Source organism: Panicum virgatum, chromosome 4N, assembly GCF_016808335.1.
Source record: "Panicum virgatum strain AP13 chromosome 4N, P.virgatum_v5, whole genome shotgun sequence".
Taxonomy (NCBI): Eukaryota; Viridiplantae; Streptophyta; class Magnoliopsida; order Poales; family Poaceae; genus Panicum; species Panicum virgatum.
In genome coordinates this window covers 4,774,948-4,787,897 of record NC_053148.1, presented here as the reverse complement: position 1 = coordinate 4,787,897, position 12,950 = coordinate 4,774,948, and the positions used below count along the sequence as shown (strand labels likewise).

The following is a 12,950-nucleotide window of genomic DNA, read 5'->3' as shown; positions in this document are numbered from 1 at the left end:
CGGTGGACCATAGAATATCTTAGGGGTACATGGGTCATTTTAACAGACTACTATTTCTTGCATTTGAATGCTTCAAATACTAACATATCGGGACGGAGGGAGTACATGACTAGGAATCAGCTTGTACCTGAGATATCCTTTCAAAAAGAAAAAAAAAAGAACTTGTACCTGAGATCTCCGTGAGGCCGCGTTTAGTTTGCAAAAAGTAGGGTGAAAAGTTACTGTAGCATGTTTCGTTGTTACTTGACAAATAATGTCTAATCATGAATTAATTAGGCTTAAAAGATTCATCTCGTGCTAATCAGTTAGACTGTGTAATTAGTTATTTTTTTAACTACATTTAATATTTCATGTATGTGTCAAAAGATTTGATGTGACAGGTACCGCATGAAAAATTTTGGGAACTAAACGGGGCCAGAATTTCTCTGCATTCTTCGAGTCAAGACGTGTGTCACTGCTTCACTAGGCACTAGCCTGCCTAGCCATGAGTGTAGGCAGCCAAAGTTGAGCCACTACTACGCATGAGGCTAGGCAGCCTCTGAGCCATCGACACGTGCCCCCACACCCTATCGATCGGGCCTGCACGCCATGCTCTCTCGCTCCCCTTTGCCGTTTGCCCTACGCTCGCAGCAGCAGCGGCACGCGCGCCGCGGACGAGGACGGCGACAAAGGACGTCGATGCTGCCGCTGCCATGTGGGCCATGACCCATGAGGCCAGGGCCATGACTCATGCGGCCATGGCCATCCCAGGGCCAGGTTCGGGCCGCGGCCAGGCTCCAATCACGTCGCCGCTTGGCATAGGCTGTTCGAGCAAGTTGGAGGGAAAAGCAACAGTGAGAGGCTGAGAGCAGTGGCCGATTGACAGCTACACAGAGAGGAGAGAGAGAGAGAGGTTTTTGAGAGAGAGAGGTTTTTGAGAGAGACAGGGGGTGAGAGAGAGAGGGAGAGAGAACAGACTTGCGAGAGAGGAGAGGGAGAGAGACTTTTCAGAGAGAGGAGCCATGGCCCGTACGTGCATAGCATAACTAAGCTACTACAGTAGTATACTCCACGAGGACGCCACAAGGTGTCAAGGTCAGAAAGAGAGAAACTACTGCTACTACTAGTAGCAGCTAGGGAGACGGAGGATAAGAGAGAGAAAGTGCTTGCAAGAAGCGGAGAGGAAAATAAAGATCTTGCTGCTAGCTAGAAAGAGAGAGGGGGATCGGAGCTTCCTATTAGCTTAGGAACGAAGGAAGAAGAGATGGGCCGCGGGAAGGTGGAGTTGAAGCGGATCGAGAACAAGATCAGCCGGCAGGTGACGTTCGCCAAGCGCCGGAACGGGCTGCTCAAGAAGGCGTACGAGCTCTCCGTGCTCTGCGACGCCGAGGTCGCCCTCATCATCTTCTCCAGCCGCGGCCGCGTCTTCGAGTTCTCCACCTCCTCATGGTTCGTAGCCCACCTGCCTCAGCCCTACCTCCCTTCTTCAAGCATGGTTCCATGCGCGCCGCCGCCGCCGATCGATCTTTAACTCCTGATCTCTGCCTACTAGCTCTCTATCTTTGTGAGAAACATGGATGCATGTCTGGCGACATCATGTGCCAAGAACTTTTTTTTTAGAGCAACATGTGCCAAGAACTTTATGTGTGCGATACTCATTTGGACTTTGGCGTTCATCATGCCTAGTTTTATTTCTTTCCTTTTCCTTTGAATTTGTGTAGAAATCCTAGAAATTTTCCTGAAATTTAATTTCCATTTGGTGTTTCCTTTGTGGGATTTCATGTGCGAGGGAAGGCTATCCTTTTAGATCTGCGGCTCACTGCCTGTAGATCGTAGCCTCATAGCTCCTGTTCCTTTTTGCTGTTTGGGGAAATATCGGTTTGGTGACCGTGTGTTATCAACTCAGCGCTCACCTTTCCTCTTTTGTTTTCTCTGCGACTGCGAGAGTTCAGTAACTTCAGTTAGCCTGCTATAAAAAGGTAGTCAATAGCTCAGTATGGGTAGAAGATGACACAGATGATCAATCTCCCTTCACAACCCGTTCAATCTGTAGACTCCTGAGCTCTAACGCTTCTCGCCTCTTTTTTAGCGCATGTCAGAGATCATTAGCAGCTGCTTGCTAGCTAGTGATGATGTTCATCAAAGGGGCTAGCTAGTCTCCATATCTATTAGCTACCTGCTGGACCGTTCATCTCCAGATCTGGAGAAAGGCACAATTTTGTTTAAAAAATGGTTAATCATATCTCTCCTGTGTTCATCATGTTTTTTCTTTTGTGTTCAATACTGAACCGTCGATGAGTGTCGTGTTCTTGGAGAGATCTGATATGATGCCCTATCTAATTTTGATCTGTGTTTCTTGGCTAGATTTTACTGTTCCATTGAGACACCTCTCCCTGGCTTTTCTCCTTTAGATTCTACTGTTCCATTGGGGAATTGAGACACCTCTCCCTCTCTCTCTCTACCAATCCTCTCTCTACGTCTTGTCTAGCTCCTCTGTTGTCGTGCGAGCGGCTGCAGCAGGATGAGACAGAGAGGTACAGGTACATGTGTGTTGTGTATCGATTGGCCCTTCAGAGTGAGGAGTTATCCTATGTTGGGGGCATGCATGACTTGAATCGACCATTGACAGGAGGCAGCGTACTGTCTTTCACGTTGCAGGCAAGAGGCTATGCAAAATGCATGGACTTGTTTAGTTGCCTAAACTCTAGGGTGTAAAGTACTATAGCATTTTCGTTTGTATTTGATAATTATTATCCGATTATCGCTTAACTAGGTTTAAAAGATTCGTCTCGCAAATTACAAATAAACTATGTAATTAGTTATTTTATTTAGCTATATTTAATACTTCATGCATGCGTTCAAAGATTCGATGTGATGAAAAATCTTGTAAAATTTTGAAATTTTGAAGGCAACTAAGCTATGTGTACCGGGACGCTGAAAGTACCAGCACGTCTTATGCAAAGATAGCAAAGCAATCTTACGTGGAGAGAGAGAAAGTACCAGCACGTCTGTTTTGGGGCTGGAGCCGATGTAGAAATAAGAAATCCAATGCAGATTGACAATGCGCATGTCATTGTTCGAGAAAATATGCACACACGCTATGTGAATTCAAGATAATTATAAAGCTACAAATTACAGTTACCATTTGTCAAAGTAAAAATCATGTTCCATCTACAAAATCAAAATCGTAATGAAAGTTGTATGTATTGATGCAACCTTAATTTGTTTATTTTCTCTAGGTAGATTAGAGGAAACCTCAGAATAATATAACTGAATTAATTGCTATATGGTTGTGGGCAAAATTAATCTTACACGTTAATAGTATGTGTGCAAATATAAACATCACAAGTATCAAATTAACATTTTTGTGTTGACCCTCAGTACTTGTTTTGTCAACAGCATGTACAAGACATTGGAACGATATCGCAGCTGCAACTTTGCATCTGAAGCATCATCAGCTCCAATCGAGGCTGAACTGGTAACATTCTGATTTCTGAATGCTATTGTTACTCCATGGATATTCATTTCATGTGTGAAAAGAAATATAAATTTTGATAGAGCTCTTGGATGATTAGAAGCATTTTTGTCAAGAACCTATTAGCTTAATTATTTCAGGAAATATCAGATACTCCCTCCGTTCCAAATTATAAGTCATCCCAAGAATCTTGGAGAGTCAACATTTTTTAAGTTTGACCAAATTTATACAACAAGATAATAACATTTACGATACTAATTAAATATCATTAGATTCTTTGTTAGTTATATTTTCATAGTATACCTATTTGATGTCATAAATCTTTATATTTCTCTCTATAATTTTGGTCAAACTTTGAGATGGTTTAACTCTCCAAGATTCTTAGAATGACTTATAATTTGGAACGGAGGGAGTATATGATATGCACAATAAATAGTGTGATCACACGCTAAGGCACTGCGACTGGTGCATGCATGTTAAAAATTTTCATTACATCCTTAAGAAAATAAAACAAAATTTTATTTATTTATTGTGTGCTTTATAGATTGAATTAAATGAGAGTTGACGCATATTATAATTTGTTGTGGCATGTCTAGGGTATTCAAATATGAAATAAGTGCAGGACCATTCGTTGCACCTTCTAATGGAATGTATATGGTCATATTGTGGAGTTCAATCCATAGCTTAATGTATACTAGCGAGCTCAACCAAAACTGTGACATATATAATTTGTAACTTATCCATTGCTCTTTTTAAATCTCTGTATATCCAATTGTTGCTCCATGCATTCTGTATGAAAAAACAAGTGGAATTTAAATCAAATATGAAGGAGAGTAGTTCGGTGTAACAGCCTAATTAACAGGGTTTCCACATTTTTCATGTTTCAGAGAATATATTTATGGCATAAAGTTCCAAAAAATGACATCCATAACCTCATAATAAATGGAACGTATGCACAATAATGCTAGGCCATAAGTAGTAAACTATTTACATCAAGTGCATGTGTATTTATGTATATCTCATGATCAAAATTTACTCAAATTAATTAGTGGATCTGATTTCCTATTCAATAGAGTAATTACCAGGAGTACTTGAAGTTAAAGACAAGAATTGAGTTCCTACAAACAACTCAGAGGTATGTCTCTACTTTGTCATTTGTCCCTAGCTATATGATCGAGTTATTTACATCTGTTTGAATAGTGTATATATCCATCCTACAATTATTATCTGAGTAAGTTTATTTTGATCTTGGTCTGCAGAAATCTTCTTGGTGAGGACTTGGGTCCACTTAGCATAAAAGAGCTTGAGCAACTTGAGAATCAAATTGAGATCTCTCTCAAGCATATCAGATCATCAAAGGTAGCCAGCTGCATATTATGCATACTTTCATTTATTTCCTTGATGCCAGAAGTGTCTAGTGTATACAAAAACCAATGGTACAAGATCAAATTTTAGTGATTCCCTAACCGGTGGTAACTTTCACAGAATCAACAGATGCTCGATCAACTCTTTGAGCTCAAGCGTAAGGTGATACACTTTCCATTTTAAATTTACTTTGGCCTAACTTAGGCATATCTTTTATTTTCTTTTAAAATACCAGAAATACTAATCAAGTAAGATGTGCAGGAACAACAACTGCAAGACTCCAACAAGGACCTGAGAAGGAAGGTAGCACAATATGTGTGTGCGTGTGCGTGCATGTGTGTGATACTCCCTCCGTCCAACAAAGACCGTTCACTTAGCCTCTAAAATTTGTCCCACAAAGATCATTTACTTAGCCTCTAAAGTTTGTCCCTTAAATACTGTTCATTTAGATTGTAATGAGGCTCATCTAATTAAAACTATGTCGAGTAAGCATTTATAAGGATATTGGAACATATAAACAATATGGTTTTTAATCACACCTGTTATAATTAATTAAGGGTAACAAGGTCATTTCTCATTAATAGTAATACGTATGAAATTTTCTAAACGAACAGCCTTTGTGGGATGGAGGGGAGTAAGTTTAGTTTACTATGTTATTTATTTATGTGGTGCACATTCCTGAGGTATAGAGTGTCATTCTTTTTTTTTTCTCGAACACGCAGTAGAGTGTCATTCTTCTTATATCTAAAAGAAAATCTTGCATCGGAACATTGTTCAGGGAAAGTTTACATATACTGAGTGTACATATTCGATTAAATTATCTGCTGTTTCAATAACACGGTTTGAGGCATAACTATAATTAAGATGGAGTATGACTGTACAATTAAATATGACACAAGTCGACAGCATTACTTGTTGATACTAGTGAACAGTGCTAACTAATGAAAGACACGTACGTAACTAAATTTCAAGCAGGACATAATTCTACGAAATTTGAAAAGTATGTTAGTTTTAGTTAACTTAACCTTCTCAAGAGAAAGCTCGTGCTATGTTCTCAATTTTCATGCTTTTATTATTTACCAGATACAAGAAACTTGTGAGGAGAACGTGCTGCGTCTGACCTGCCAGGACCTTGGGCCTAGTGGATCGAGCGGCCATGGTGATGATGCTAGCCAAGAACTCCTTCGCACTGCTGTTTGTGATCCTTCCCTCCATATAGGGTTAGCATTCTTCACTTGTTTCAACTTTCAAGTATATAAATTTACTACTGAATGACTATAAATTTAGTATGCTTATTTGACATGAATATAAGTGTTTTTTTCTGTTTCTATATGATCAAAGCATTTCTTTAGTTCACTAGTAAATTATTACTACTCCCTCTAATCACAAATAAGCATTCAAATCTGTCTAGCTAGCTTTGACCATCAATAGCTAAATATCCAAATAGTTTTATAACATGAAGTTGATCCTACCATATCCATATCAAAAGTTAGTTTGACAAAATCGAATGAAATAATTATTTTTATTTTTATAGAAATCAGTAGTCAAAGTTTCACCTTGTAGACTGTCTTGATGACCTAAACTTAAACTACTTATATATTTACGATCAAAGGGAGTAATTCATAGTAAAGAAAAATATGAAAAAAATGATTAACATACTTTATGGCTTTATCCTTAATGGAAGCCAACACACTTAAACTGGACCGCTAGGTTACAAATTAAAATGATGAAACCATTTTACCCATATTATGAGTGAGCCTTTGAATAAAACTCTACAAAACCATTTACAATACATGTTTTTTTTCATTTTGAATATATGTATAACCTTTATATAGTTCTAACTTCCCCCCTCTTATGTAGGTATCAAGCTTACATCGACCATCTGGGCAAGGAATAAGTTGTTTCATTAGTGCACACTAGCCAAAGTGTCCTCTATATATTGGGCATAATACTTTTGACAAAACTTCTAGCTCTGAGCTAGAATATATGTACTAAACTAAGAGCTCGATGTTTTGGACTCTCTTGAGTTCAAGAAGAATGATCTGATGATGCATGCATTGCATGCTAAATAAGTCTAATATATGTCTCATTTTGAATTGATTATAAAGTATGTAAGTAATTGGCAACTAATAATGTTCAATAAGGCTTCTGATTATGTGATTAGTGGTAAGTTACATGGTTATTTGACTAGTGGTCATTTCATCGAATTCTGAATTAATTTATGCCATCTTATCACTTGTAAAAACATAGGAGAAAACAATTCGTCCTGATTCAATCTTCAGAATAAAAATGTAAATAGAGAACTAGCAATAGAAGGACAATATCAAAAGAACAGATGGAACATGTTTAGACTTCAGCACATAATCTACAAAATGGATTCAGAATGTTTTTTGAAAAAGAAATGCTTCATTTGAAGCTTTATGGCATAATAGATTCGCCAAGATGTATCCCTAAAGGCTGTGCCTTCATATATATGAGGCAGAGCACAAAATCACAAGAGGTTATTTGTCATCCACTACTGCAATTTTATTTACTGTGCGACTATCTCAACTAGAACCATTTTCCTCACTAAGGTTTTTACCATCCTTGAGAAGGTACCAGAATTTTGGTACCTGCTGATGTACAAATTTTTAGTACCTAGATTCCGATGGAATCTCATGCATGTTACATATAATCTGTACCTCTCGGTGCCCTTCTAAGACTGACTTCAACGGAGCTCATGCAAATGCATTTGCAAAAGGCACTGTGCGCACTGTGTACAGTGGTTGCATGAGGCATGTAAAAATGAGAGACTCCAACGGAAGCACGCATCCAGACAAGCATAGGCTCCGACAGTTGACTCCCGCGTAAAAATAAACTCACCCTGGTCGATTGGCGGGAAGTGGGCGAAGTAAATATAGAATAGCGGAAAAATTGACACGGCGCTCGTGCACTTTCCGATATATCTCTACGCTTCGACCTACGTGCGCGAACATCCCCGTCCCCTCTCCAACCAGCTGCGACAACGAAAGTGGGCTCCGGCGAACTGCTCGCGGTCCCAACAAGTCATTAGCTCCGGCAACGATACAACATAGCGTGCAGCAGGTTAGTCCCATGGACTCCCTCCATCAGATTAGTCCCGGCAATAGGTCATTATCTTAAGCATAGGATCAAACAAATGTTTTTTTACTTAGGTTGTCTCAGGGATGGCCTCGAGGTACATTCGCCTTTCATGTTATGGAAGTAATGCTGATCCAAGGAATGATGACGATGAGATCTCCGCCTCCGTTGCTCTGTCGCTGGTTCCACGAAAGCACAAGTGGGGAGGCTCTGTTCGGGGACACAGAGTATATAAACGTGACAGAGCTGGGGCAGACAAAAGATTAATGGCTGATTACTTCGTTCCACGCCCTCTGTTCAACGAGGATCACTTTAGGAGAAGGTAATTTCTCAATTTTTATTGGGTTCGTCACTCAATTGTTGTTTATCCTAACAATTGATCAGAATGTAGGTTTCGAATGAAGCAAGACTTGTTTCTTGAAATTGTTGATCGTGTTGCTGCTGCCAATCCATACTTCCGAAAGAAACATGATTGTGTTGGTGTGGAAGGGTTCACTCCTGTCCACAAGTGCACGGTGTCCATAAAGATGCTAGCAAATGGAGTTCCAGCTGATTGTTTAGACGATCATTTGAAAATGGGTGAAAGCACTGTCCTGGAAACCTTGAAGAAGTTTGTTGAAACTATCATTGAAGTGTTTGGAGATGAGTGGCTCCGACCTCCAACACATGAGGAAGTGCAGCACATTCTGCAGGTGAACGTATTTTTACATTTCCTCTCTCCGCAAGTGCAAAATGTGTGTCAGATATGCATTCTCCGTTGGAGAAGGTTTTGGCAATGCAAAGTTACCAGCGCCATGCATTTTATTATATTATATAGCTGCATTGCATTTGCATGAGCTCCATTGAAGTCAGTCTTAGGGCTGTAAAAACGTCTTTCCTATTTCAAGTTTTTTTTTCTGATATTGGGTTCAACAAATGTTACCAAGGGCATGATTACCTTATGCTATGTCCACATCTATATCTCAGTACCAACTTAACACGATCGATCAACACCATGGAAAAGGTCAATATGCATAGGACCGGCCGAGAGGTTCTTCACAAGAGAGCGAGTGCGCTGATTCTTGTGGAGTGGAACTGTGTTATGACCAGCAGGTGTATTACTGAGCATGTACAAGCATAGGCTGTGTTGGGCTGCGCCCTGGGCCAGTTGCGGGATGTTATCGGGCCAAGGCCCATGTAAGCCGTCGGGCGTCATCAGGCGTTTTTTTTTATTTTTATATTTTTTTAAAAAAAATTTACAGAAATATATTTTTTGTTTTAGATTTTACACTTCGGTACCACTACCGTCCGGCAAGGAGGCGGTAGAAACTTATATGTAAATAAAAATAAATTTATTTTGCGTAGAAGTTTTTGGAGGGAGCCTGCCGCCCCTGCCGCCTGCACGACATCGGGCAGCTCCTCGGGGTGAGCCGGGAGCGGATCCGGCAGATCGAGCTGGTCGCGTTCCGGAAGCTGCGGGGCAAGCAGAAGGTGCAGTCGCTGCAGCACTACCTGCAGCCGGCGGAGAGCTGGTAGCGGCAGCAAGCAACGTCAGGTTGATTGATGTGCAATGGCCGCAACGTCAGGTTGATTGATGTGCAAACACCGTCTTTTTGAAAGGCGTTAACGTATCATATTTGCTAATTCATGTACAGTACGTGCTTTGATCATTAACTTGGATCAAATAATACCAGAAGACATATCTGCACTGAATATTCAAGATGTGATATAATTGGAACAAGGTGTTTGATTCCATAGAGCAAGGGCATATCAACGAGTGCAGAGCAGGGTCTATCAGGCTGAGCGAAACTAAATTGGATGAAATACACCAAGAATAAAAAAGTAGCTTTTTTGGTAGCTTGAGATGTCGTATAATTAAAGGAGAGATGAAACATGATATTTGGGGAGGGAGCCTGCCGCCCCCCTGCCGGGCGGCAGGCTCCCTCCAAGGACCTCTGCGCAAAATAAATTTATTTTTTTTATATATAGATCCCTACCGCCTCCCTGCCGGGCGGTAGGACCCCTGCCGCCCCCCTGCCGGGCGGTAGGGGTATAGAACTGTAAAACCTAAAACCAAAAATATATTTCTGTAAATTTTTTTTGAAAAATACAAAAATAAAAAAAGACGCGCGTCATCAGAACTCGGTAGCTCGTATATAGCTGGTCGCTGCACTTGTAACTGTCATGAACGGAATAGAACAGAGAACCGAACTCCCATTCTTGAGTTCTTCCTTCCCGTTCCCAATTCTTCCATGATTTCTAGCGTATTCCCTCTGATCTCTTCTCCAGATACTCGAGATCGTAACAATTGGTATTCAGAGCCTTTTCCACCAAAATTTTTCCCCAATTCGTGAATCCTTCAACCTAGCGCCATCGTGGAGGTCGACCAAATTTGAAGCTTTGATGACGAATTCCCTGGAAGATCTAGCGAAGAAGTTAGACAGGTTTGACGTGGCGTTGACAAGCGTGCTGGACAAGCTCTCTGGGCTCGAAGCCTGGAAGTCCACCGCTAACGCGTCGATGGACAAGCTCCTCGCCCAATCGGAGCAGACTGCGTCACGCGTTCGCCGCCTGGAGTCCCCACCTCCACCTCCGCCACCTCCCATGCCTCCACGGCCGGCAACAGCGCCGCCACAGCCGCAACCGCACGAGTCAACCCATTCGACCTCAACACGGCTCCCCTACAGGAGGCGCACCCATCTGCACCGTCCTGGGAGCGGCCCAGCAGGCACTGCGTCATCAATCACCACCGGGATGCTAGCGGTGGGATTCTGGGATCCCATCCGCCACACCCGGTCACGGGTACGTCGCACGGACCTCCCTCTCAATCCCATGGTTTTGATGCTGAGTCACGTGATACTCTGCCTCGCCCCTGTCCTATGCCGAAACTTGAGTTCCCTAAGTTTGATGGAGACAATCCAAGCCTATGGAAGGATCGTTGCGAGATGTATTTTGAGGTTTACAAGCTGGATGGTGAATTTGCAGGAGGGCTATCAAGATGACCTGAGGCAATGCAGTTACTCACAAAGCTAGCTCTCAGCCCCACAAATGATAAGGTCTTTTCTCTAGATAATGGTATTCTCATGTTCAAAGGCAGAGTCTAGATGTGCAACAATTTGTTGGCTCAATCCCATATCCTTCAGGCCCTGCACAGCAGTGGTGTAGGAGGACACTCAGGCATACATGCTACATACCACAAAATCAAGTCATTATTTGCATGGCCACGGTTGAAAGCCTCTGTGCACTCTTATGTTCAAGCTTGTTCAGTATGCCAACAGGCCAAGACAGAGCATGTCAAGTCCCCAGGACTACTGCAACCATTACCAATCCCTACTCAGCCATGGTCAACCATTAGCATGGACTTCATTCACTGCGTTCGGCAGGCTGGAGCTGGAGTGGTGTGAGAGAAAAATACTGTTGGGCTGGCTGGAGCTGGAGGCTGGAGCTGGAGCGGTGTGAGAGAAAAGTACTGTTCGGCTGGAGCTGGAGCAACAAGGCGAACGCAGTGAATGAAGGCCTGCCAAAATCTGGAGGCTTTGATGTCATCCTAGTGGTAGTAGATAAATTCACTAAGTATGCACATTTTTTATCCCTGGTTTACCCATTTACAGCTATCCAAGTGGCATAGCTGTTCTTCAATAATATCTACAAACTGCATGGGCTTCCTGATGCCATCAATTCAGACTGGGACAAAATCTTCATTAGTACAGTTTGGCAGGAGTTGTTCAAGTTAACTGACACCCAGTTGCTGATGAGTTTGTCCTATCATTCTCAAACGGATGGCCAAACCGAGAGTATCAATCAGTGTCTGGAAACATTTTTGCGTTGCTCGGTGCATTCCTGTCCTAAACAGTGGCACAAATGGCTTTCGTTAGCAGAATTTTGGTACAACACTGCATTTCAGTCAGCAATTGGTTGGACACCGTTTGAAGCTCTATATGGCCACCCTCCTCGACACTTTGGTCTGTCTGGTGCCACTCAGTGCTCTTCTGTTGATCTCGATGATTAGTTGCGTGAACGAAATCTCTTGAACCGACTGCTACAGCAACACTTACAGCGTGCTCAACAACATATGAAGTTGCAGGCTGACACTAAGGGATTTGAACGTGTGTTTCAGGAAGGTGATATGGTTTACCTGAAGTTGCAACCACATGTGCAGTCCTCAGTGGCTTCTCGAGGTAACCACAAACTTGCCTTTAAGTTCTTTGGCCCCTATAAGATTTTGCAGAAGGTGGTACAGTAGCATACAAGCTGGATCTCCAAGATCATGCACAGAACCACCCAGTGGTGCATGTGTCCAACTCAAGCGGTGTGTTCCTTCCAACACTGAAGTTGCTCAAGACCTTTCTGTGGTCTGCTCTGATCCTGCACAAGAATTCCACCCACTACACATATTGGACCGCGCTCTGGTCGCCAAGGGAACGGCTTCAGCATTTCGAGTGAAGGTACAGTGGTCTGGTCTGCCTTTAGCTTTCGCCACTTGGGAAGATGAGGATGATCTCTGTCGCCGATTTCCTTCAGCAGCTTGGGGACAAGCTGCAGCTTAAGGAGGAGGGAATGTTATGACCAGCAGGTGTATTACTGAGCATGTACAAGCATAGGCTGTGTTGGGCTGCGCCCTGGGCCAGTCACGGGATGTTATCGGGCCAAGGCCCATGTAAGCCGTCGGGCGTCATCAGAACTCGGCAGCTCGTATATAGCTGGCCGCTGCAACTCTAACTGTCATGAACGGAATAGAACAGAGAACCGAACTCCCATTCCTGAGTTCTTCCTTCCCTTTCCCAATTCTTCCATGATTTCTAGCCTATTCGCTCTGATCTCTTCTCCAGATACTCGAGACCGTAACAAACTGGTACATAAATAAAGTATATTGCCCAATAGTTATGTTTCTTGTAGGAGAGTTTCTGAATTGGAGTTCTCGGAGTTAGAGGCAATTGCGCTTTCGTGCAATAAGTTGCCTTCTCTTGGCGCTGTATTGACACAGGTGCTTATCAGTAGAGTTTTCTGTTATTCCTGCTTAGTTACCTCCTCACCCTGCCTATCTCTCTTTATG

The 12,950-nt window shown here is 42.3% G+C and overlaps 2 protein-coding genes and 1 long non-coding RNA gene across 3 annotated transcripts; all 3 read left to right on the top strand.

The window, feature by feature from the left end:
* Positions 1 to 962: 962 nt before the first annotated feature.
* LOC120671164 (MADS-box transcription factor 5-like) lies at positions 963 to 6,908 on the top strand. The gene is made up of 8 exons (XM_039951439.1): positions 963 to 1,428; positions 3,379 to 3,457; positions 4,528 to 4,589; positions 4,714 to 4,813; positions 4,940 to 4,981; positions 5,081 to 5,122; positions 5,903 to 6,039; positions 6,680 to 6,908. Exons 1-8 carry the CDS (start codon positions 1,244 to 1,246, stop codon positions 6,714 to 6,716), a joined length of 684 nt encoding a protein of 227 aa, XP_039807373.1. The 5' UTR covers positions 963 to 1,243; the 3' UTR covers positions 6,717 to 6,908.
* Positions 6,909 to 8,004: 1,096 nt separating this feature from the next.
* On the top strand, positions 8,005 to 9,433 carry LOC120670508. Its single transcript, XM_039950619.1, has 3 exons — positions 8,005 to 8,240; positions 8,310 to 8,616; positions 9,263 to 9,433. The coding sequence occupies exons 1-3, from the start codon at positions 8,005 to 8,007 to the stop codon at positions 9,431 to 9,433; spliced, it is 714 nt and encodes a 237-aa protein (XP_039806553.1).
* A 666-nt stretch (positions 9,434 to 10,099) lies between these two features.
* LOC120668602 lies at positions 10,100 to 12,792 on the top strand. The gene is made up of 2 exons (XR_005672494.1): positions 10,100 to 10,699; positions 12,015 to 12,792. It is a non-coding gene; the product is annotated as an uncharacterized LOC120668602 (long non-coding RNA).
* Positions 12,793 to 12,950: the final 158 nt, after the last annotated feature.